The following is a 27,576-nucleotide window of genomic DNA, read 5'->3' as shown; positions in this document are numbered from 1 at the left end:
GTTATCAAAAAAGATAAGAAAGGACATTTTATACTGGTCAAAGGAAAAATCTGCCAAAATGAACTCTCAATTCTGAACATGTATGTTCAAAATGCATGGGCACCCACATTCATAAAAGAAACTTTACTAAAGCTCAAAGAACATACTGCACCTCACACAATAATAGTGGGAGATTTCAACACCCCACTCTCATCAATGGACAGATCATGGAACAAAAACTAAACAGAGACACACTGAAACTAACAGAAGTTATGAACCAAATGGACTTAACAGATATCTACAGAACATTTCATCCTAAAACAAAAGATGTACCCTTCTTCTCAGCACCTCATGGTACCTTCCCCCAAACTGACCATATAATCAGTTACAAAACAGGCCTCAACAGATACAAGTGTATTGAAATAATCCCATGCACCCTAACAGATCACCACGGACTAAGGCTGGCCTCAAATAGCAACAAAAACAAAGGAAAGCATACATACACATGGAAGCTGAGCAATGCTCTACTTCCTTGGTCAAGGAAGAAAGAAAGAAAGAAAGAAATTAAAGACTTTTTAGAATATAATGAAAATGAAGGCATGTCATACCAAAACTTATGGGACACAACGAAAGCAGTGCTAAGTGGAAAACCCATATCTCTAAGTGCCTATAAAAAGAAACTTGAAAGACTATACACTAGCAGCTTGACAGCACACCTGAAAGCCCTAGAACAAAAAGAAGCAAGTACACCCAAGAGGAGTAGACGTTAGGAAATAATCAAACTCAGGGCTGAAATCAACCGAGTAGAAACAAAAAGAACTATACAAAAAAAAAAAAATCAACAAAATCAGGAACTGGTTCTTTGAGAAAATAAACAAGAAGATAACCCCTTAGCCAGACTGACCAGATGGCACAGAGACAGTATCAAAGTTACAAAAATCAGAAATGAAACAACAGAAACTGAAGAAATTCAAAGAAACTTCCGATCCAACTACAAAAGCCTATACTCAACAAAACTTGAAAATCGATATGAAGTGGATGATTTTCTAGACAGATATCAGGTACCAAAATTAAATCAGGATCAGCTAAACCATCTAAACAGCCCCATAACCGCTAAAGTAATAGCAGCACTCATTAAAAGTCTTCTAACCAAAAGAAGGCCCAGGAACCGATGGTTTTCGAGCAGAATTCTATCAGACCTTCAAAGAAGACCTAAGACCAATTCTCTTCAAACTATTCCACAAAATAGAAACAGAAGGAACACTACTCAATTTGTTCTATGAAGCCACAATTATGCTTATACACAAAGACCCAACAAAGACCCAACAAAGAAAGAGAACTTCATACCAATTTCCCTTATGAAAACTGATGCAAAAGTACTCAATAAAATTCTCAAAAACCGAATCCAAGAACACAACAAAATGATCATCCACCATGATCAAGTAGGCTTCATCCCAGGAATGCAGGGATGGTTCAATATAAGGAAATCCATCAATGTAATCCACTATTTAAACAAATTCAAAGAAAAAAAAAACCACATGATCAAATCATTACATGCTGAGAAAGTATTTGACAAGATTCAACACCCCTTCATGGTAAAAGTTTTGGAAAGAACAGAAATTCAAGGCCCATAACTAAACATAGTAAAAGCAATATAATACAGCAAACCAGTAGCCAAATTCAAACTAAAGGGAGATAAACTTGAAGCAATCCCACTAAAATCAGGGACCAGACAAGGGTGTCCATTCTCTCCCTACCTACTTAATATAGTACTCAAAGACCTAGCCAGAGCAGTTAGACAACAAAAGGCCAATGGGATACAAATTAGAAAGGAAGATGTCAAAACTTCACTATTTGCAGATGATATATTATGCTTAAGTGACCCCAAAAATTCCACCATAGAACTCTTACAGCTGATAAACAACTTCAGCAATGTGGCTGCATATAAAATTAACTCAAACAAATCAATGATCTTCCTCTACTCAAAGGATAAACAGGCTAAGAAAGAAATCAGGGAAATGACACCCTTTACAATAGTCACAAATAATATAAAATACCTTGGCATGACTCTAACCAAGCAAGTGTAAGATCTGGATGACAAGAACTTCAAGTCTCTGAAGAAAGAAATCAAAGAAGATCTCAGAAGATGGAAATATCTCCCATGCTCATGGATTGGCAGGATTAATATAGTAAAAATGGCTATCTTACTAAAAGCAATCTACAGATTCAATGCATTCCCCATCAAAATTCCAACTCAATTCTTAATAGAGTTAAAAAGAGAAATTTTCAAATTCATTTGGAATAACAAAAAAAAAAAAAAACAGGATAGGGAAAACTATTCTCAACAATAAAAGAACTTCTAGGGGAATCACTTTTGTGACCTCAAGCTATATTACGGAGTAACAGTAATAAAAAAAAAAACTGCATGGTATTGGTACAGAGACAGACAGGAGGATCAATGGAATAGAATTGAAGACCCAGAAATGAACCCACACACCTATGATCACTTATTTTTTGACAAAGGAGCTAAAACCATCCAGTGGGAAAGAAAGATAGCATTTTTAACAAATGGTACTAGTTCAAATGGCAGTCAGCATGTAGAGGAATGCAAATTGATCCATTCTTATCTCCTTGTAAAAGCTCAAGTCCAAGTGGATCAAGAACCTCCACATCAAACCAGATACACTGAAAGTAATAGAAAAGAAAGTGGGGAAGAACCTTAAATACATGGCCATAGGGGTAAAGTTCCTGAACAGAACACCAATGGCTTATGTATGCTCTAAGATCAAGAATTGGCAAATGGAACCTCATAAATTGCAAAGCTTCTGTAAGGCAAAGAATACTGTCAATAGGACAAAATGGCAACCAACAGATTGAGATATGATTTTTACCAATCCTATATCTGATAGAGGGCTAATACTCAATATATACAGAGAACTCAAGAAATTAGACTCCAGAGAACCAAATAACCCTATTTAAAATGTGGTACAGAGCTAAACAAAGAATTCTCAAATAAAGAATACCTAATGGATGAGAAGCACTTAAAGAAATGTTCAACATCCTTAGTCATTAGGGAAATACAAATCAAGACAACCCTGAGATTCCACCTCATACCAGTCAGAATGGCTAAGATCAAAAACTCAGGTGACAGCAGATTCTAGAGAGGATGTGGAGAAAGAGGAACACTCCTCCACTGCTGGTGGGATTGCAAGCTGGCACAACCATTCTGGGAATCAGTCCGGCTGTTCCTCAGAAAATTGGAAATAATATTACCTGAGGACCCAGCTATACCACTCCTGGACATAAACCCAAAAGATGCACCAACATACACAAGGGCACATGCTCCACTATGTTCATATCAGCCTTATTTATAATTGCAAGGAGCTGAAAAAACCCAGATGTCCCTCAACAGAGGAATGGATACAGAAAATGTGGTACTACTCAGCTATTAAAAACAACGAATTCATGAAATTCTTAGGCAAATGGATGGAACTAGAAAACATCATCCTGAGTGAGGTAACCCAATCACAAAAGAACACACATGGTATGCACTCACTGATAAGTGCATATTAGCCCAAATATCTCAGAATACCCAAGATACAATTCACAGACCACCTGAAGCTCAAGAAGGAAGAACAAATTGTGGATGTTTCAGTCCTTCTTAGAAGGGGTAACAAAATACTCATGGGAGCAAATATGGAGATAAAGTGTTGAGCAGAAACTAAAGGAAAGGTCATCCAGGGACTGCCTCATCTGAGGATCCATCCCATTTACATTCACCAAACATATACACTATTGTGGATGCCAAGAAGTGCATGCTGACAGGAGTCTGATATAGCTGTCACCTGAGAGGCTATGCCAGAACCTGACATATACAGAGGTGGATGCTCGTAGCCAACCACTTAACTGATCACAGGGTTCCCTATGAAGGAGTTAGAGAAGGGACTGAAGGAGATGAAGGGGTTTGCAACCCCATAGATAGAATAACTATCAACCAACCAGAGCTCCCAGGGTCTAAACCACCAACCAAGGAGCACATACACATGGAAGAACCCATGGCTTCAGCTGTGTATATATCAGAGGATGGCCTTGTTGGGCATCAACGGGAGAAGAGGCCCTTGGTCCCGTGAAGGAATGATGCCCGAGTGTATGGGAATTGAGGGCAGGGAGGTAGTAGTGGGTGTGTGGGTGGGGGTACACCCTCATAGAAGCAGGAGAGGGGGTGGGATAGGGAGTTCCTGAGGGGGGTAATCAGGAAAAGTGATAACATTTGAAATGGAGTAAATAAAATATTCAATTAGAAAAATTTTAGGGGGTAAAAACCTTCAGTCAGCAATAAACTTATGGTTTTAAAATCTAAAAGACAAACTTTCAAGGTATTTTATTACTCTCATAAAATAGATTACCTAGGCAGTCACTTTATAAACTTCAATATTAAACTACAAACCTTTGTAGTACTTTATTTTCCAGGCTTTCTGGTTTTCTATATGTTTTTTCCACTCATCAAATTCAGGAATACTATAAAAGGAAAGTTCCTGCTTATTTTTGCTTGCCTTAAATTAATTAGAAAAAAAGAAACAAAGAAATTAGTTCTTCTGCTAACACTTAAAATAACATTGCAAAATTAAAAGAATGCAAGTTGTACCTTTACAATGGGAGTAATGAACTCTTCAAGAAAACCATGCTTCAAAAGTGATGGCCAATTGTGATGAATAAAATTGATTAGCAGGCCTTTGATGTGAGAACCATCTTGATCCTAAATAAATGTAAAGTAAAAATTCTCATAATTTTATATAACTACTTTTAAACAAGTTTTAAAATGTCTGCGTTAAGACAAGGCAAAATCCCATTCAAATGTAGATAAGTATTTAATGAAACAGTATATATTAGATGACTGTCACTTAAACTACAAGTTCAATTAACAATAGACTGAATATACTTGTCCTTACATAACGAACATGTTATCATTGTACATGTTGTATGGTGTACCAGAATGTTTAAAGGTAGAAAACTCCACACATGGTTATAAGCCCACTTCCTTGGGCAATGGAAGAGGAAGACCATTGGGTAAAGTTATTTACATGTCTTCTCATGACATGAAAGCTGCAAAACGTAAAACTATATTGCAGCTTTTTCTGGTGAATTTTTCACAAATGCTTTTACATTTTAAGAGATACTGTTGGTTATATATAAAGTTCTCCATTTTCAATATTCTAGTTCTTTCTGGATTACTGCTATGTTAAAGTCTCCTTGGTTTTGTTCATCTCAACTTAGGCCAATATGTGCCAATAATAGTAACTAGCAAACTACTGGGCCACTGTTTTTCTCTTACAGATGCCAATACTTCATTCCTATTCCAACAAAGATTTAGTTACTGTGAAAAAATACTGTGTCCTGTTCTTTTCCTACTTGCTTCATTTCAAGAGCATTTAAAAATAACCAATAAGATTAGCAACTGCCAAAAAATTAAATAATATAAAACGGGCTTCAAGTGCAGGTTTCCATACAATAATGTGCCCTCTAGAAGCACACAATCACTTTCACCTATACTACTTCCTGAGACAATTACCAAAAAAAAAGTGTAAGTATGTAGCTCAGTGGTAAAACATCTGTCCTGAGTCCAGCATACATACATATATATATAAACATGAATAAGACAATCTGAAGATAGGAACTGTAAGTATGTAATAATTTTCAGACCAACCTGATCAGTCATAATCATAATCTTTCCATAACGTAAAGTTTTCAGAGATTCTGCATCATCATAACTTTTCTTGTATTGCAAACCAACTATTTTAATAATATTGTTTATTTCTGCATTTTCCATAATCTATAAAAAAAGAAAAACATTGAAATTATTCTTAAATTGCTGAAGTATATGAAAGTGTATATGAGTCTGAATCTACATTTGAAAATTCAATTTGAGCAATATGTTAGAAATGTCATGGATACCTGTGGGAATAAATACAAACCTGTTTATGAGATGCTTCTCGTACATTGAGAATTTTACCCCTGAGTGGGAAGACTCCATATCTGTCCCTCCCAATCACACCTAATCCAGATACAGCTAGAGATTTGGCAGAGTCCCCCTCTGTTAATATTAATGTACACTCCAGGGAATGTTTGCCACCTGAAAAATATTTTAAATTAAACACATTTTGAGTACCTTAGTTTACTAACAAAAATGTAGCCAGAAAAATTATCACAACAATGATAATGGAATACTTTATATTACACTTAATGAAGTTTAAATGGTAAACTGTAATTTATAATGTAGTTGTAAACTGTAAATTAAATACATTGTACTAGATTTCCAACCTCTTAAGATAGTAATAAATAGTACATGAAGCAATTTCTCCCTTCTGTCCATTCTTCCTTTTATTCTTCTATGTATGCATGGTGTATATGTACCCATTCAGAGGCCACACTAGGACATTAGCTGTTGCCCTCTATTGTTCTTTATCTGATTAATAACTTGAGACAGAATCTTCATTGAATTAGAAGCACCTTGTTCAGGAAGGCTGATTGGCCAGCAAGTTCTCAGCATTGACTTGCATCTCTACACAACCCCTGTCTCACAGTGCTAGATAGAGCTGAAGGCACAGACAAACATGCCCAGCTTTGTACACGGGTGCTGGGAATTCAAACTTAGGTTCTCAATGCTTATACTGCTAGTAATCCTACCCACAGAAGCATCCTCCAAACCCTACATGATGCAATTTCAATTATACTCTTAACAGAAAATCATAGTATAAATGAAAATTTTCCATAACTAAATAAAGGTAAACTTAAAATCTTAAACTTGATTTGACTCTTACCAGCATCATTGGCATCATCCAGTTTGGGAATGCCTTTGATTTTACTATACTTTACTGAGGAACACTTCTTATTCAGCTGAGTCTGAGCCTTAAATTTCACCCAGTTCAATATACTTTCTACAATGCCACAATTAGAGGCCTTAAGAAAAAGAAATCAAAGGTCAGCAGTATATAAAATAGCTTATAAGTTCACCTAAAATGTATATAATTGTCTATGACAGCTATAATCCAGGCAGTTTGAAGACAAAATTATAATGATTATAAAATATCCTAGTAAATTTTACCGAATGACAATAAAACTGTATTATAACTAGTTGGTCAAACTAACACAGATGACTATACATACAATGATCTACGGTACTAAGACAAACATGAGAAAAGTCCTGTAAACTTCATGAATATGAAGGCTCTAGTAAGACTCTTATTACAAGTTAACAATAGTAAAAGCTTAATGACCCATTAATTTACTAATTGGAAAATCTAGACGTTGACATCTTCAATATCCTTCAATTTAAAATGTGAAGCCTAAAATCCTATGAGAAAAAAAAAATACTGATTATGAAGATCACATTAGGATAACTCAGAAACTCATATAAAGACCTCATTTTGCTAACAGAGACTTTACCTAATACATTGTTTATGATTCAGAATGAATTGGTGTGTGATAAGATGACAAACTATTTCCCTAATAGAACTAAGTATCTTCAATTCCAATTCTTAAAGCTTTTTTAAATCATCCTTAGTGATGTGGGTTTTTTAGGCACAATAGTTTTCTAGCCAACTAAATAGAAAAAGAAAGTAACCTGTGCCAAATCTAGACTTAACTCACCTAAATAAAACAATACAGTATCTATAACCAAATCACTCTGTAAAAGCAACTGTCATAATGACAGAAAGCTATAATATAATATGAGCTCAGAATTCATTATTAATATTCTACAGTTTGCAAAGCAAGTACCTAAAAAAGCACATTTGCTTTTGCTTCTTATAGCCCCTACCTTTGAAAACCTAATATTGGGATTTAAAAAAACACATTCTCCATGACAACTGTACTCTATCCCCAACCACACTATAAACTTTCAAAGGAGAGGGGGTAAATGGGGTGGGAGATGACACACACAGACACACAGATGGACAGACGGACAGATAGACATGATGAAGATAACTTTGGCTAGCTGATTACATGATTTCATTCCCACTGCCAAACAACTTTAAAGGCGCCTCACAGATATTTACTAAATGTTTAACTAGTGGTACTACTACCAAGGAAGCCAAATGAAACCCTGAGTAGTATACAAGAGGATATAAGGAGCCAATATAATATAGATAGCCCAGTGCTATAAAATTCAATTACAAAATCAAGATTTATTATTTACTTGTACCCTCATTTTAGAAAAAAATTAAATAATATACAAATTCAAATGCAATCTATAATAATGTATAAAACGTTACATTTTGTATAGGATATCCTATATGTGCACACATACACATATATATGTATATGTACATGTAATATATGTATGTATATATGTAGGATATGTTTATATACACATATGTATATATGTATGTATATATAGCAATATATGTATATATATATTATCTTTTTGTGTGTGTGTGTGTGTGTGTGTGTGTGTGTGTGTGTGTACCCATGTAGAATAATTTGAACAAAAGAGGAGAAAGATGAAAAGAGAAGGCTGTGAGGCTCTGCATGTCTATCAATGGAAAACTGAACCTTTGCAACGGCCAACTCAAAGCTAACACAGTTATGTAACTCCCTACTATGGTGCTTGACAAAACAGTTAATAGTTTAAGGAAACAATGTGTTCTACACTTTTAAAATTAGCAGAATGAAACATATTAGCTCAAAGTTTAAACATGCCTATGACCACAGTTACTATGATAAAAGAGAAAACTTAGTCACAATAAAATAAAATTTAAAAAAAAAAAAATTTACTCTGTTCTCAATAACTGAAAAAATAATGCAAGTTTAACTTACTGCTTTAAAAAATTTTTCTGACAGTTGGCATTTGGACCCAAAACTTTTGGGCTGCAGAGTCATGTTTTCCTTAGTTTGAGAATCAAAGGTTGGATTTTCAATAAGACAATTAATAAAAACCCATATATGGTTTTTAACCTGTGAAAAATATAATAAAAATGGTCAACATTAAAACAGGCCTGATGTAGTAATATAGCAGAACACATAAAAGTATCACTTACTTGAAATGGTTTCACTGATACACCAGCTTTGTTCTTTTTCTTAACTACTTCAATCAGTTTACCAACAACTTGATCTACTACATAATCCACATGCCGTCCACCCTGCAGAGGAGAGAGTACAGAACACAGAATATCCAACAATTTGGTAGTGAAGTATTAGTTTCTAGAGGAGTATGAGACTGAAAATGATAGCAAGGGTCTAAAAGGATCCTTTAGGTCACATTGTCAACAATTTATCTTCTCTCATTCTCCACATTCCACATCCAATACCACATCTACAGTGTTTCCTATAATCAAGACCAGTTCTCGGATTATCTGAGCATCAAGTAAATGTTCAACAATGTAAGTGACATCACTCAGAGTTGACATATGTACCACATATTGATTAATGGCCCAGTCACTCAGGATTGTCTTCAACTTTCTTTCTTTTTTTTTCTACTTTTTTTTTTTTTTTAGATTTATTTATTTATTATATGTAAGTACACTGTAGCTGTCTTCAGATGCACCAGAAGAGGGCGTCAGAACTCATTACAGGTGGTTGTGAGCCACCATGTGGTTGCTGGGATTTGAACTCATGACCTTCTGAAGAGCAGTTGGTGCTCTTACCCGCTGAGCCATCTCACCAGCCCCTACTTTTTTTTTTTTTAATTTATTTTTTGTTAGATATTTTCTTTATTTACATTTCAAATGATATCCCCTTTCCCAGTTTCCCCTCTAATTCTCCTGAGCTACCTACCCATGTCCCACTCAGATTTAACAATTTGATAAGATGGTTAACAAAACTCAGGAACATATTTATATTTCACTTTCCTTTAACAGTTTATTATTAATAAAAAGATAGTTTTCCCAAGATTGTCTCATTAGATATATAAGACCTCATGCCCAGCAATGATGGCCAACACAAAACAAAATAATGGCATTTTTGGAGGTTCTTCTTTTATATTTTTACCTTAAAATATATTTTATATATATATTTTGGTTTACAATTTTGTGTTTTTATGGAATTCTCTGTGTGTGAATGTATGTCTCTGCTTCTATGTTTCATGTGCTTTTTCTTCAGCTACTTTTTCTGTTTGTTTCATTCTATTCCAGTTTGTTCATTTCTATCATATTTTATTTTATCTTTATTCTTTAGAGGGAGAAAGGGATGTAGATTAGGATGAATGGGGAAGTGAGAGGGTCTGGGAGGAGATGGGGAGGAGAAACTGTAATTAGACTATTTTATAAGAAAAAATCCATTTTCAATTTAAAATGAAAAATAACAATAACAACAAAGAAAGAACTCATAAAAAGCCAAATGGGCCACATGTATAGGATAAGATACAGCAAAAGAAAAGTTCTTAACCTTCTCTAGCAATACTGCCTTCTTTCCCAGCACTACTGTGTTATTTAACCTGAGATATCTCTGAGCATCACTGCTTAGAGGATTTTTGGTTGTATGCAAGTTTGTGCTACATCCCCCCAGATTTTAAAAAAAGAAACACAAACCATGTAACTCAGTTCCAATCAACGAGATTTTAGCAATTACTGGCTGGGTGGTTCTTCTAGGAAAACTATTATATTCCTGACCAAAAGATGCCAATTTGGCTTACTACCATTTTCCTCTCCCTAGAACTTGGAACTGAGTTATACAAATGCAATAGAGTTTGAGGACAGGAAACAAGGCCACATGTCATAGGTGGTAGAAAAGAAAGTCAGGAAAAACAGAGGCCCCCTGGTGGCATTATGGTACTACAAACAGTAGCAGCCTAAAAGTATCTTATCTTTTAGAAGAAATTATCTCTAGTTCCTGAGATAAATGAAAGAGAAAAAAGTAAAACCTTTAAATCAAAAGGTTAAACTTCTTAAAAAATAAAGCTTTAAGTCCCTGTCCAACAGAACATAATCAACATTGGGATAAATTTCTGTTGTCCAAGAAGAAGATTGGGATGTTATATTATTAAGAAAAGAAAGAAAAGAAAAAATGTTAAAACATTATAAAACAAAACTTAAACAAGAGTCACAAAGCACTGTTTTAAACTAGTTGATAGTATTTGCTTGCATTAATCACTACTTTATTATCATCAGTGAATAATCCTTTCAACTTATTCATTCATTCATTCATTCATTTATTCATTCACTTTGTAGACTCTAGATTAAAGTCAGAGCTTCAGACATGCTAAGTGAGCACTCTACCACTAGACCACACACACAGACAATACATGCTTTTGGGTAAGAAGAACTCTGTGTGACTTTGAAGTTCAAAGCCTACAGAAGAAGACTCAGCTCCTTAAAATAGCAAATAATATGTTCCACAGCCTGACCCCTCAGAGAGCTCATTTCTATTATTCTCTACCATACTCAAAACTCAGAATACAAAATAATGAATCTTATCAATCTAAATCTCATAAAACATGTTCAATAATAAGCACTGAGTATATTAACTTCTCAATCTATATTTAAATACTTTGAATACAGCTATTTGATAAAATAACTTCCATTTTCATTTTAATATAACAATTAAAATATAACAATTTTAATATAACAAAGCCACTTGTTTTGTTGTCTTTGTTTATCTCATTTTTGAAAGTACTATTTTATCAATGACTTGGAAAACAAGAAGAATCTCGGCACTTACTTTTGTAGTTGCAATACTATTCACAAAGCTGATCTGCTGGAAACCTTTTTCACTCAAGGTTAGACAAACATCCCATCTTTCATTTGCAAGTTCATGAATAACTTTGAGAGCTACCCCAGTTTCATCCAATTTGTCTTTCACATAAAGGTCTACATAGCTGCGAAATCCATTTACCTATTAATTTATAAAACAACGAACAATTACTCATAGGCCAACAGCATAAAAACATGTCATAAGTTACTTCTCTTACTTCCATTCTCATTTACAGCAGCTTTCACCCAAGATGGAAGCCATCAAACACTCCCTTCTTGATATCTGTTCTTAGAACATTCATTTGTGCATGTGCTTAATGAAGATGAGAAAACATGTCTATTTAGGTACATTATATAGTTTTTCAGAAAACTGTTTTTTTTTATAAATGATAAATGTTAACTTTCTAGTACGAGTTCAGACATGAGAAAAATTAAAGCAAAAGACATCTGTATCCTATGAAAAACAGCTATTCAAATAAATTAACAAATTTTCACAACCCCCAAAATCAACTTAGACTTAAATAACTGCCATTCTGAAGTCTGTAGAGAGACACACACTAAAGAAAATCACAGAATCTCAGTATTTGCTTAACCAGAGCATAAGTTTAATAAGATGGTAAACACTTTAAATGAGATGCAGTCACTAATCAGTACTGGAAGCATACAAGCGTAGGAAGCTTCTGCACAGTTGGGAACTCTCCTATCCCAGCAAGCTGTCTGTCTAGGGGCCACATGAAGCCTTCACGTGGATCAAGAGAAAGATACATTTGCCATGTGCTGGCTAGGAGAAAACAGCAGCAGGCAGTGAACAATCCACCCAGCCTCCATTCTCTTATAAAAGGAAACAAGGACCTGTCCTATTCTGCAGTTCAGTAGAGTTCAAGAAGCAGACTAAGGAGGACACTGGTGGAAAGCTACCACAGCTAAGAAAAAGACTTAAGAGCAAAAGAAAATCTCTACTTATGGAAAGACGTGCATGTGCACTCTGAAACCAATCTGTACGAAGGAATAGGCTCAATCTGCAGTTCAAGACTGAGATTTAATCAGATACTAAAGAATGTGTCTCTTGTATGCTACCCCCAGACTAATAAGCCTTTAATAGTAACAGTAAATTTCAGCTAACAGACTACAAGACACAAACCATCTCTGCCAGGGGGCTGGAAGACACAAACAATGAAAACTAGAAAGAAACAAACTTTAAACACTTGGAGAGATTAACATAAGGCCAATAACAAAGTCCATTTACCCCATTGTCTGCCACTACACAATGTCTTCCATAAATACTTTCAGGAATACCAAAATAAATTTTAAAATTTTAAAATAAAATAATCAGAAACAGCTCAGATGGAGCTGGACAGATTGTTCATTGGTTAGGAGCATTACTGCTCTCCCAGAGGACAGAGAACCCAGGTACAATTACCAGAGTATATAAAAGTTCACAACCATCAGTAACACACATGGTGTACAAATATATATACAGGTACAAGACTATTTTATGTATATTATATTAATACACATAAAAATAAATCAACATTTAAAAGAAAACATCTCAGATGTTGTAACAGGCACTTAGAATCACTATGGTTAGTACAATACAGCCTCTAGTGGAAAAGACATGCCACTTCAGTAAAGAGATGGAATTCAAATAATAAAGAACAAAATGAGAATGCTAAAAATCAAAAGCACAGAAGACATAAAGGCCACTAGCAGGGTCATCAGAAGAAAGAACTGATAAAGTTGAAGACAAGGAACAGAAACCAAACAAACTGAAACAGAACAAGATTGCCCAAGCCTAGAAGAGTGTAGTAAAGTCAGCATATTTTTGTATACCAGAGGGAAGAGAAAGACTAGGTCAGAAAGTTGACACAATCATGCCTAAAAGCTTTCAAAATTCATGACAAAAATGAAATAAGACAAGGGAGCTGGAGAGATGGCTTAGTGGTTAAGAGCACTGTCTGTTTTTCCAGACATCTTGAGTTCAATCCCCAGCAACCATTTCTGATGCCCTCTTCTGACATGCAGGTGTATATTCAGGTAGAGCACTCATACATAAAATAAATAAATAAATCTTTTTTAAAAGATGAAACAACAGAGTCCAGATGCTCAAAGACATCTCACAGGATAAAGGAAATCACAAATAAAACCACCACACACACAAGTACATATTAGATGTATAAAATTCTTATCACAAAGGAAAAAGAAATGTTAACCTTACCAAGAGAACAGAGAAACAAATCACAGCAGACTTCTAACCATAACCCCTGCCAAGAAAGAGCTGAGAAGCAAAAAGCACTGTCAACCCACAATTCTATTGAAAATATCCTTTGAAAGAGAAGAAAAAAATCAGGACTTTCTCATACAATAACAGGGAATAAATTGCCAGGTGTTGCACAATACAAGTTAAAGAAAATCCTCAAGCAGAAATATAAGATTAAATCAAAACTTAAAGCTGAGACAAATGGCACATGTGTATAATTAATTGCAAGTTCTCAGGAGGCTGAGGCAGGAGGGTTGCTTGAGCCTAGGAGTCACAGGTCAGCCAGGACAGCATGGCTATACCACAAAACAAGACAGCAACAAACAAACAACAAAAATGTAACTGCAGGCACACATGACTGCATACATCTCAGAAACTGAAAACTGTACTTCTACCTCCTTTTCTTTTCCATATGATGATTACAACCTATATAAATAGGGCAAAATGTCTTGGGTTTGGGAGACAATTTTACACTTGGAGTAAAAGCAGTAGGCCCTGCGTCAAATTCCCCAGAACCAATATAAAGCCAGGCATAGCAGCACACATCTGAAATCCCAATGCTCCTACAGCAAAACTGAGACTGAGGAAGGAGAACCCCCAGAAACTGTCTGCCAGCCACCATGCCTGGCTCATGATGCACCGTGCAGCAGTGAGGACAACAAAGAAACCTGTCTCAAACTAGCTGGAAGGTGAGGACCAACAGCTGAACTATCCTCTAACCTTTAACCTTCAAATTCATAGTATGGCATATGTATGTACATGTACACACACACACACATGAAATGTCTAGTAACAATGACACAAAGAGTGGAAGAGGGGACATAGGGTTACAGGCTTATGAATTTCCTTAGCTATATGTGAATATTAAATGAAATGTTACCACAATCCCTGTGGAAATTACTGAAAAGATTTTCAAAGAATAATATGAAATAGATTCAGGTTTTTTTTTTTTTTTTGAGTGATCAAAGGACAGAAGAGAAGAAAATATGCAAGAAACAGAAATTAGCTAGCAAGATAATAGATCAAATAAATAAATAATTACATTAAAATAATAATCATTTAAACACACCAGTTAAATAAGATCAGACAGGATTTAAAAAGCAAGATGCAACTATCTTCAGTCTACAAAATAATAACACTTTTAAAATATTTTCAAAAGATACTTACAGGCAACTTCTTCCCATTAAACATGACCTTGACTCCTTTACATGAACCAGCTAAATCATATGCTCTTCTGGTCATGAGGGCCACAATATCCTTGTCAAGTTTTTCCATCTTAAATTTGGATAGATCTGGTTGGAATGTTATGCACGTATAATCTTCACCATCAAAATGTTTAATTTTGGCTTCAGAAGTCTTCATCATATTATTCATCCATGTCTTTAAGAGAAAATATACACAAGTGTTTCTTTAATGTTTCTAACTTTCATAACACAAAGAATCAGTTCACAAAAAAACATTCATTTACCACAACATTTTTATTTTCTAATCTCACAACAAAACACCTTGAAACAGATTAATATTAAAGTAAAAATTTTATAAATATTATAATTACATGAGGCTGGTAATGAAAATAAACTGCACAGCTTTTATACAAAGTTAGTAAAGCATCTTTCACATTTAACATGCCCATGGATTTTTATAAAAATAAACAGGCATGTTTATCTGATAAAATTATTTTAGCATATATAAAATTCAGAATACTTTCCAAAGGCCTGCCAATATTTCTTACATATGAACCTGATGTCTCAGGGAGGAATTTTTCCAGCATGCTTAAGTGGTTGCATCTGCTAAATAAAGCACCCTGACTTAAAAGAATGATAAAGAGGCTATATAAAATTTCTTAGACATTCTAGCTTTTCTTTGGCAACTTGATTAATACTTTTAATCAAACCAAAAAAGTTATACTTAAACTTCTATTATCTAAGCAAAACAATAAAACATTTTTAAAGAAATAAAAAAATGGACGTCTTTTTTCATACCTGCTTAAAACTATGTTTATATTCTTTGCAAGCCGTTTCTACTGTAAACTTTGTACTAAAAATATTACAAAGTTTTGCACCATAACCATTACGGCCTCCTGTAAAACAAGTTATATATGAAAATTTTAGTTCAGAATTATTTTAATGGAAGTTTATTAACTTACCTACCCTAGAGCAAGACTGACATAAAACAGTTCTATTTGTTGTATCATTTTCTCAAGTATTGGCTGAATAGTCCTATGTTTAACATTTTTATATTAAAAAATATTAGTATTTAGTAATACAATATAGATACTATGTAACATACAATATAATATCATTAAAGCATTTGTTATTACTTTCGTGATTTAAGAAATATAAGCCTAGTATCTTATAACACAGTAAGTCCATTGAGTATGAAATCTAAATTTTCTAACAAAGTCATCTCATTTACATCAACTTCTCAGAGCTCTGGACTTAGATCCTTATATACAAAGTCCTTTTTTCTCTCTTGACCCATTTAAGGAAAAGTCTTTTATTATCAAAAGCTCTGTTGTAGGAGCTACAGAGATGGCTCAGTCATTAAGAACATTCAGGTTCCATTCCTAGCACCCATATTGAAGTTCACAATCATCTAAAATTCCAGTTTCAGGACAACTAACAATCTTTTTTGGCCTCTGCAGGAACCAGGCCCATACATGGTGCACAAACATATATATATTGGCAAAATACCCAAACATATAGAATAAAATATTAGAAATTTGAAGAATATGTACCTGAACAGTCAGGTACCATAGGATTATTATCTAAATCAAAACCCAAACTGGCAGTTAGGTTAGAATTCCAGCAATTTTATTCTAAAGTCTACATATTATCTAACTTTTAAGATGATAATATTAAATAATCAAAACAGAGAATAGATTTTTTTTTAAAATATTAACTTTAGAGGATTTTCTCACAATGAAACTTTACATGAGATGTTTTAAGAAATAGGAACTTAGTAATTATATGTTAAGAAAAGTGATACTTATCAATCAAAATTCCATTCAGACTTTACCTGTAACTTTTTTCTCATCATCATCATAATTACTCGATGTTAAAAGCTGTCCAAAAATTAAAGCAGGAACATAAACTTTCTCTACTTTGTGTTCTACTACTGGAATGCCTTTCCCATTATTCCAAATGCTTATAATGTTAGATTCACTGCAAATACATAAGCAAAATTTAAAACTTAAAATTAAATATGTTAATTTACAAAGAAATATTGAACTATAAAGTAAACTTGAATGGTTATAGCAAGATGTTAAGTCAGTGTCAACTGGAAAACAACGGCATAGCTTGATGAAAACATGTATTTCAGTATTAGAGACATAACTCATGTTAGGATCAGTAAGATCTGCAACATTTCTTAGAATAAACCTTTCTCCATTGACAAGATAAGAGTAAGAAGGAGGCACAGTTTTAAAAGAAGCCATTAGGCATGATTCTCTCTGCTGCATTTTGGCAGAGCAAACATAGCCAGTGACTACTACCATATTAATTTCCCAACTATTTGTTAGACCTACACAATGGATACAAAAAATGCACAAGCAGCCTAAAATGTTCCCATTCTCAACTTATATTTTGTATGTTGCAAATCACTGTCAGAAATTAACTTTAAAGGTTTTTAAGTATACAACTAATCTCTTATTCTAAATCTTTGAAATTTTCTATCATAAAACCATTAGTTTCTACCATGAATGATACGGGACAGAAGCCACTAATTGGCAACAAACCCTTGATATAGGCAGTAGCTTAGATAAAAAAAAATTTCACCTACTACCTTGCTTTTAGAAGTGAAATAAACATTCACTTGTATATGAGTAAGATTTTCAGAGACACAAATTCAAACTGAATACTAAAAATTTCCTTAAAGTGCTAACTAGCCAAACATGTGGTAGGCACTCTAAAATACCCTGCAGTATTCATTATATTAACTAGGTCATATAAAATGGAAAGAGCCAAATTCTAGACATGAAAAATAAATTTATCTCAGAATAAGCCCAGAATAGCACTAAGATCCTGAAGATTTTACATCCTGAAAAAAGAAAAATAAGAAAAGATGGATAAGTTCTCTTAACAACTAAAACCAACAGTATCAAAGAAAAATAGTTAAGCAGGCACTCTCTGAGGAAATGGGCACAAAGGACAGAAGAGAAAGAAGATAACCAAGTCCAATGCAGCAAGAAAACAGCAAAGCAGCAGAACCATATATAGTACACATTTGATCATAAATTGAGAATTACCTAAATAAAACAACTTAGCATAAAAGAAATTAAACTTGAAATATACTTACGGATCAATAGAAACCTTAATACAGGTCATGTTCTTGTCCCTCTGCTTGTTGTCAGCAGCATTAACTACAAGATTAAAACATCACAATGAGTAATAAAGCATACAGGGTCCACTGTCCCTCCCAGGTGCCTCTAGTCTTACTGATACTTGATATGCCAAGGGTGGTTGAAATCCATGGGAGGCCTCCCCTTTTCTGAGAAGAAAAGGAAGAGGGCAGGTGGAAGGAAGGTAGAGAGATGGAGGGACTAGGAGGAGAGGAGGGAGAGAAAGCTGTGATTGGGATGGAAAAATAAATAAATAACCCATTAATAAACACTAATTTTTGAAAGATGAAAGCATACAGCATCAACTTTTGGACATACTTCTATGTATATCCCAACTTAGTAGTAACATCTACAAGTGGTAACAGTCAATCACTATTAACTTCAACTATAAAAATATTATTTGCTAAATTAAACTAAGTTTTATTCAGTAATTTCAAATTACTATTATGTTACAGCAAACACAAAAAAATATGCACATGCATGTGCACACACACACATAAGGCAGGGGTAGGGGTGTTTATTGACCTATAAATATAAAAAAGAACAAAAATATCTACTTAAAAGTAAAACATAGGGTTTACTTTATATCTTAGTGACAAATATTTACCTTGTCTTAGTCTCCTTTAATAAACTAATGATTTTATAAGCATATTAAACTAGTTTTTTTAATTGGTCTTTTTTTAACTGAAGTCTTTAATGCCCTTATGATTCAAAATTCTAAATCTTAAACTCATTATTAAAATACTTTTCTTTGTATAATTAGTATCTCAAAAACTTACAAACAAAGATCCTCAGTTTCCAGATTTTAAGACCATGTAATAGGCCTAAAATAGTAGAGGCCAGCACAAGTGCAAAGGGTAAAGTGCAAAGGGTTTACTCCATTTTCTGAAGGACTTACAGGAAAAAGCTTAGAGATAGACAAAAATCAGTCTAAGAAACCTCAAACTCTATTAGTGAAGTGAGCAGAGAATTTCTAGAAAGTCCAAGGCTAAAAGCATTTGCCTGAGTCAGTTGGCATAGCCACTTAACTGTAATTGTCTTAATCATAGATTGAGAAGGAAGCAGAGGCTACTAAACCAAGATGCCCAATAGAAACACCTAAGCAGTGGGTGAGAAAACTACATTTCCGCGGCCAACCTCCAACTCACACAATCTACCAAGATAAGGCCTTGCAGTCTCCCTGTGTAACATACTTCCAAAATAACCATGATGCTAAGAAAATCCAGATGAGGGCACACATGGCAGTACAGGCTCTCTATGAAATATGAATACAACATACTAATTTCACACATGAAAAAAATTCAGGAAAACACTAGGAGGCAAAGAATACAAAACCATTATAGTCGCATATCATTTTTCTGAAAAGCATATTTAACATATGTATTTATTAATTATTAATATTATTTATATTTAATATTAATTTTATATCTCATACATTATTGATATTTTACATATTTGTGTATATGTTAAAATAAAACCCAGCAAAATACTTTATAAAACTATACTGCAAGACTTGAAGTACACAGCCCATACATACATTGACAGAAATATATACATTACATCCTAAATAAGTACTCACCTAAAATTTCATCAAAGATCTTGTATAAGCCTGGAACAAAGGTAACCTCTCTGCAGTTCATCCCTACATCTTCATCATACACCCACATTAACTGTGTTAAGAGAATGATTCAAAAACAGTTTTACAACATAAATTCCTAACTCCAATTTTACATAGCATAAATCCACATTCTCAACTAGTTATGTTGATACACTTCTGTAATCTCAACACTCAGAGAAAGCTGAGGAAAGAGAACTGCCACAATTTGAGGTTAATCTGGGCTACATGTAAATCAATGTTAGTCAGAACTACAAAGTAAAACCCAGTCTCAAAAAACCAAATAAAACAAAATCAAATACAAACAAATGAACAAAAAACCAAAAATCCATATTGTCTATTTAAAACAGGCATTCAAAGTAAAGCTGAAGTTCAGTAGTTTCTCAATGAACTTAACTAACTAAAATTGAAGAGTTGTTCAAGCTTCATTGCTTGTATCTTATTTACACATAAGGTTAGCTTTAATATAGTCTGTAACTCAGTAATAGTTTGTGCTCAGCATGTATTGGCCCTGGGTTCAATCACCAGTGTTCAACAAAACACCTCTGACTTCAGTTTCTCTGTCTGTGTCATAAAGCAGAGGTTAGGAGTCCATTCTACAGTAAATGGGAACCCCAAATCAAATTCCAAAGGCCTAGAAATTTTTGTTTTCTGTCAAGAACTATGAATCACTAGAATAATACCCACATAATGCTTAAAATTATGAAAAACATCTGTTTACTTTCAACTTTCACTTCATAATTTATGTTTATTCTATAGAAAAAATAGCAGAGTAAAACAATAAAAGCCTGACTTTGGACTTCCCAACATTGTTAAATCAAGCAGGATAATGTATGTAAGCGAAAGCCATAGTAAACATAAATAAATCAGTTCTAGAAGGTATCACTATTAAAGTAAACAAAAGCACACACTATGTTGAACTTTTAACAAATTCTTACGGCACCATTTTATTCTACACTTCTGTATTCTGATGCTCTTATCTCCATAAAGTAATGAACAGATTTTCATTTCTCCTAGATCTCTCTCAGGGTTCATTTTGTTTGGTTTTGTTTTTCTTTTGGTATGAGTTTCAGGCCCAGAGTCCTGAGCATTGTGAGCTATATTCTTAGCTCTTCTGTCCTTCTTAATCATGATCATAAAGACATAAAGTCACAGACTTACAAACTACATAACCATAACTTTATTAAAATATTAAAATATTAAAAAGAAGATATGCATATCCTCTAATCTCAATCAGTTTTAGCAAGGAATTACCTGTGTCAATGGTTCCACTGATCCAATGTATGTGTCAGGACGAAGGAGAATATGCTCCAATTGGGTCTTCTTCTGGTACACTCTCTCAACAGACAACTTCTTAGAAGAGTCATTTTTGTTTGCTGTTTCCAACTCTTCCTTTTTTGCAGCATTGTTCTGATAGAAAAAGAGTCTAAATTAACCAAAAAATTAAATTTAAATATCCTAAACCAAGGGGCAAACAAAAAATGTGTATGGACACATGATATGGGATCCATCTTTCAGTCTCACTAATGTTACCTACAAATAGCACTTAGACAGCCTTATACTAATCAGAATTAGTAGAGTAGGACCCACCTCTCTAAGATATCAAGGTAATGTTTTGTGTTCTCCAAAATTTCCCAAAGGATTTACGTTACAGTCAGGTTACAGAATCAGAATAAAAACTGAATGGCTCTGAGGGTCACACAAAACAGTCGATGTAGTTAATAAATACAATATGGCCAAGATTATCATGGTTAGAAAGTCCTCAAGTTGCTCATCTTAGTAGATCATGCCAGTTTCAGTTCAGGGTGACCCAATACTAAAGCATCTACAGATTCATTCCTCTGTCATTTCCAAGGATATAGAGCTAAGTAATGGTAATTGTAGCTATTTCAACAACATCTGAGAACCAAATCAAACTTCTAAGTCTGAGGACAAAAATGCGCTTCTTCACAGCAACAGAGCATTTCCTCCTAGAATTTCCAATGCTGACTAATATGTCATCTTATTAATAAAGGAAATTAGAATAGCCTATTTTCAGTTTTTTAACATAAACATAATACCAAGTTTTAAATTACATCTTTAAAATGTCATTATATATGTTACAAAATAAAAATCTATGCCTTTTGATTAATCTAAACAAAAATACCAAAATAAGACTTGTAACAGAAAAACCTTAGGGAATTCAAATATTAACTGTAATTTCTCAAGGTCATGAATTTTATATATATTAAAGGCACTTAATAATGTTTCAAATACTATGTTTACTGATTTTTGCTATAGTCATATTTTCTTTCATTTATACACTTATCTATTAACAGTGCTAATTCACTTAAAAATAGCTTTGTACAAAAGAAAATAATTGCATAAGGTTTTCATATTCTACTTCTGTCAAGAGTTTGATGATAACTAAATGGCCAAAAAGATGAACTATATTTTTAAAGTACCAGTTCCCAAATTACTAATAAAATTCTCTGCTATTATGATGTTTATAGAAATAAACTATTTTTAAAATGGGCACTGTGGTGGGATTGTCAATTGGATGGGATGTAGGATGAGGCCTAGAAGACAAAACTTGTGGATATATCTGTGAGGATGTTTCAAGAAGAGCTCAACAAAAATGGAAAAAAGCTACTCTGACTGTGAGCAACTCTCCCACAGGCAGAGCCACTCTCACACCTTGTCCTGCCCTCTGAACTGCCCAGAGTTAGCCCGTTCTGTCTTAGCTTTAACTAACATCTCCCAAATGGAAACATTTTCATGCAGCTGCAGCTACCATTGTTTACAACATAAAACAAATTGTTGTAATCAGCTGAACTGGACCCTCCAATTCTAATCTCTGACTTCTTCAATTTTTTCCTCAGGTATTTTATTAGAGCAAAGAGAGAAGTAATAACCTATACAGGTTCTCAGAGTAGTAAGCACAAAGATCATAATCACTAAAATCATTCTCTAATTACTTTAAAATATGAACATACCAATTCAAAGGAAGGTAATTTTCTATCAATAAGTTAGGCGTCTCAAAGTATATGATTATTGGCATAAAGGTTGCAAACCTGTAACAAGCACATAGGAAAAAAACTTTCCCATCAAGTTTATAACTCTAAAACAAACATCAAAATAAAAATATTTTCAAGATTAACTCAACCCAAAGTTAGTGTCTACCTAATTTAGATTTCAAAAATTGCCTTAGGAGTTTTTGCTAAACTGCATTGGCATCTGGAGATGAATAGCAGAGATATAGCCCTGCCTCAAAACACTTTCAACAATTTAACCACATTCTTACACCTTCTTAACAAATGGTTACCACCCCCCCCACTTTCAAATGGCTATAAGAGAAAAAGAGGTGAGAATCTAACCTATCAAATTCAAAGAATGAAACCTTAAAAATCAGAACATATAGTATAATGTCAACAAGATTGAAGTTTAGGAAACTCCAAACCTCCTTCCCCACTGAAACACAGACTAAACTAAATATATGAACCACTCATCCTTGTGAGACATCCAGAAACTGCTTAAGAGGTCCCTGTCTCTTTAGGTGAAAAACACAAAACCTCAACCAAGCCCAGGACCCTTCTCAGCAAGGCAGAACCGAGAGGAAATGTAACTTCTTTCCTTGAGTGGACCTCCAAAAGAAAAGCAGAAGTCCTATCACAGGGACTGTTTGCTGTCTTTCTTGAATCTAAGCAAGCACTGGCAACAGTAGCTAAACTGAAACAAAGGAAATCAAAATGATTTGGTCCAGCACTCAGAGTCTGTAGTTCTAGAGATAGACATTAGGTGGAGCTCTAGTACCATGGCTTATTACGGAGTTTGTGAGAGGACACAGTAGGGCATAGGAGTTGCCCAGACTATTCCCTAAATAAAGGTATAGACAATGCTCTTCAGTGAACAAGCACAGTGACTCTCTAAATGAACTAACTAGCTGGAGAAACTACCCAGACTAGAACCAGACTATTAAGAAGAGCTAACCCTGAAAGAAAGCAACACAAATAAAGAAAAGGGGAAGCACAAAAAAAAAAAAAAAAAAAAAAAAAAAAAAAAAAAAAAACCATTCCAAGAGATAAATTTAAATCTCCATGGACTGCCCTAAGGAAATTGGTGCTCCCATCTGTAATCCTAGCACTTGAGAAGTTAAGGCAGGAGGATTGCTATAAATAAAGTTCAGACTAAGCTAGAGAAGGATCTTGAGGGAAGGGGAGAAGAGTTGAGGGAAAGGAGGGGAGGGGACAGGATGAGAGGGGACAGGAGAAGACAGGAGAGAAAAAGAAAAGAAAACAAATAATGGTAAAGAAAAGATAAAAGAAAGGGAGAAATGGAGATAAGAAGCTCAGAGAACTGTCCAAATACACAACTAAACCAGAAAATCAGTAAAATAATAAACAAAATGAGATAAACAAATAATAAATCAAAAGACTCAAACATTATTGCTAAAACTAAAGAATAACTTGAAATACTCAAAGATTCAACTTGGCCAACCACAAGAAAAAATAGTAACTATGAAGAAAGAAATGACAAAGACAAAGGAACCAACAAAGAAAGAATTAAGAAAAATTAAAAGAACTTGACTCACTTGTGGGCTATCATCATTCAAACAGAACGTTACAAAATGTCTCAAAGAAGAAGATAAAAATGAGAAGAACTCTCCAAATATGAGGAGAGAAATGAACAAATTTAAGAAGCTCACAGTCATGCCAGCACAAACCTAAGAATCCTCTACATAATCAAACTGTCAAAGTCATGGATCAGCCATAGGCCATCCAGGAGGCTGTGAGCTCAATTCCCAATCTTACAGAAAAGAAGTCACAAGGGAGAGAATCCTGACAGCAAGACAAGAAAACAATTCTCACACACTAGAAAGTTCTATTAGTTTACCAACAGTTACTCAACAGATTACTAACAGTTACTAAAACAGAAGTAGGATGGGCCATTAAAACCTAGTAACCAAAACATCTAGCAAAAGTGCCCTATAAACATTAAATAACTTTTTAATCTTTAAGTTGTAAAGAAGAAAGTAAGCAAAAGTTACTGATGATAATCCATCGAGCTGAAGCAAAAGCTATATGAAAAGATAAGCCTTCCTGGAAAAACCAAATATAGAACTTCCAATATTAATGTAGGAAGATGCTTTAAAGTATGGAATAAATGTTTAAAAGTAAAACTATAAAGGTTGGTATAAACCTATGTGAAATAATATGCAACGCTAAAGAGAAAACATAATTTGGGCTGTAGTTTCTTGCCAGGTTTTAATTCTAAGTACTTTATATATCATCTTATTTTTGCTCTAGTCTGTCTTTTGAGTAATTGCTGATAACCTAATAAAACTCTCTAGTTTAATAAGCTATGGGAGTATATATACAGCTTTTTTATAAGCAATTGGTCAAGTTAAAATTAATTTAAAATTGAATGTTATCTCATTAAGCTCATCTATGTAATTACTGTGATAACCACAAAGAAAATGTTGACAGAATGTAAATTGAGAAGGGAATGAAAGCATTCCACAAAAAGAAGACAGCGAGGGAGAAAAAATAAGAGGTACAAGCTATGAAGAAAACTCAACAGTAAGTCCTTTTATAACAATGACTGCCTTAAATATTGATGGGCTTGATATGTGTTAAAACATATATGGCTAATTTGATTTTTTTAAATATAACTACATGGTGCCCACAGAGCAAGACTTTAAGTTTAAGAACATATGTGCTTCAGGAGAGATGGTGGGAAAGCAGATTTCAAGCAAGCAAGATCCAAAGAAAGTAGGGTACCATATTTACATTACACAAATAGACTAAACAAAAACTGTGACAAAAGATAAAGACAATTTACCAAGAAGATACATTGTTGTAAATAAATATATATTTAACACTAGAGTACAAAATAAATAAAGCAAACATCAGCAGAACTAAAGAGAGAGAGATAGCAATACAGTTATAGTAAGAAACTCCTACACCCCATGTTCAACCACAGACAGGACAACCAGACCAAGAGTCAATGTGAAAACAAAGGACTTGAAGCATAAGGCAAACCTAATAGTCATTTACAGAAGACCCCACTCAAGAACAGCTGAATACACATTCTTCCCAAGTGTACATGACGCATTCTCTGATACAAACCAGATGTTAGCCCATAAAATAAGTCTCAACAAACATGCATCCTCTCTGTCTATAATAGAATGAAACTAGAAATAAAAGGGAAACAGAAACTCTACAAATAGTGGAAATTAAACAATATACTTTAAAGTATTTAAGAATCAAAGAAAAACTCACAAAATAACTTAGAAAATATATGGGGATAAATAAAAGCAAAAAAAGAAGACATTAAAACTTATAGAATCAAAACAAAGTGGTACCACATTTAAATTTTTAAAAGAAGATGTTGAACCAATATCATACATTAAGAAACTATGCATAGAGCTAAATCTAAAATTAACAGGCAGTAGTAAATAAGATTCAAGTCCCTCAGCCTTACTGTTACCTTCCTTACAGAAGTTCCTTTGGCATGAGAATGAATTGGAAAAGATAATGCTTACTAAAAAATGTCATCCACAATATACAATGAATGCACTGCCTAAAGCTCTCGAGAAAGATCAGCCAAAGGCCAAGTAGCTAGTCATTTACAGGGTACCCATGATGGCTACAGGAGCAGAAATGAGGAATGCCAGTGGCTAAAGTGCTCGTACAAGTACCTAGACTGTATGCTACTAATGACACTTTATCTAGGACTTCATTACCATCTAATCACCAAGACCACTTCCAAGAGACCTGCCTCATTTGTAACCAAAATGGTCCCTGTTTGTTCTGCCTGGACCAGAGGCAACCCAAACTAGGTTTGTTCTCAATTGTAGCCAAAAAATCATGTCATTTTGACATCTCAGAGAAAGATTTTTTTTTTTAAGTTCTTAAAGTCAATGAAAGTAAGAGTTGTGTCTTTTGTTTTTTAAGATCAACAAAATACACAAATGCTTTTTATGGTTTAGTGTAATATCTCACACAGGCTAATGTTTCAAATGACTGTTCTCAAGCTACTGGTATTATTTTGGGAGGATGTACAACCTTGAGGAGGTGGGTACTAGCCTGCATAAACAGGTCAATAGAAGCAGGCCACTGAAGGCTACACTTACCATTGGTACTAACCTCAGCCCTGATATGAGAATGATTCTGTCACACACTCTGTAAGCTTCCCTGCTACAAAAGACTGAAATGTCTTAAAACCAAAATAAATCTCCTCCTAGAAGCCATTTCTGTCAGGTATTTTGGTCACAGCAATGCAAAAGTAACTCACTCAGAAACTGGAACCGAAGAAGCATAATCACTGCTATGTTTAAACCTGAACTTGGTTTAGTCTTTTTGAACTGATTTATGGGAGCAAACTGCAAGAGGTTTGATGTGTGAACTAGAGAAATCCCAAAACTCTACTTTAAGCAGAGTTTAATGGGTACTTCCAGTGGAAGTTCAAAAAGATCAGAATGATAACAGAAAAGTAGACAGTGAAGCCTGAAACCAAGGTTTCAGGTGCAAACAAGGACTCTATTGGAAATTGTAACCATTCCTATTACAACTGGCAAAGAATTTCTGCATATTTTGCAACATCCTGGTGCTGTGGACTGCTGTTTGTATGTTCTGCTCCCTCAGGAGTACCCATATTCAGATGCAGACAAGTGAGATCTTAGTCAGATAAGGCTAGAGCCTGTGATTGGGCAGTAGAAAAG

The 27,576-nt window shown here is 34.2% G+C and overlaps 1 protein-coding gene across 1 annotated transcript in view; it reads right to left on the bottom strand.

The window, feature by feature from the left end:
* Top2b (DNA topoisomerase II beta) overlaps positions 1-27,576 on the bottom strand; it is a 66,960-nt gene that overhangs the window by 28,023 nt on the left and 11,361 nt on the right. Inside the window, exons 2-15 of the mRNA XM_031361093.1 lie at positions 21,129-21,284; positions 19,839-19,929; positions 18,217-18,280; positions 16,939-17,084; positions 15,903-16,000; positions 15,088-15,300; positions 11,632-11,805; positions 9,015-9,116; positions 8,794-8,931; positions 6,798-6,936; positions 5,952-6,109; positions 5,684-5,809; positions 4,625-4,735; positions 4,427-4,532 (exon numbers count right to left, since the gene is read on the bottom strand). Of these exons, the coding sequence (XP_031216953.1) occupies positions 4,427-4,532; positions 4,625-4,735; positions 5,684-5,809; positions 5,952-6,109; positions 6,798-6,936; positions 8,794-8,931; positions 9,015-9,116; positions 11,632-11,805; positions 15,088-15,300; positions 15,903-16,000; positions 16,939-17,084; positions 18,217-18,280; positions 19,839-19,929; positions 21,129-21,284 (1,822 nt within the window). The remainder of the gene's footprint in view (positions 1-4,426; positions 4,533-4,624; positions 4,736-5,683; positions 5,810-5,951; positions 6,110-6,797; positions 6,937-8,793; positions 8,932-9,014; positions 9,117-11,631; positions 11,806-15,087; positions 15,301-15,902; positions 16,001-16,938; positions 17,085-18,216; positions 18,281-19,838; positions 19,930-21,128; positions 21,285-27,576) is intronic.

Source organism: Mastomys coucha, unplaced genomic scaffold (genome assembly GCF_008632895.1).
Source record: "Mastomys coucha isolate ucsf_1 unplaced genomic scaffold, UCSF_Mcou_1 pScaffold9, whole genome shotgun sequence".
Lineage (NCBI taxonomy): Eukaryota > Metazoa > Chordata > Mammalia > Rodentia > Muridae > Mastomys > Mastomys coucha.
This window is presented reverse-complemented; position numbering and strand designations above follow the sequence as displayed.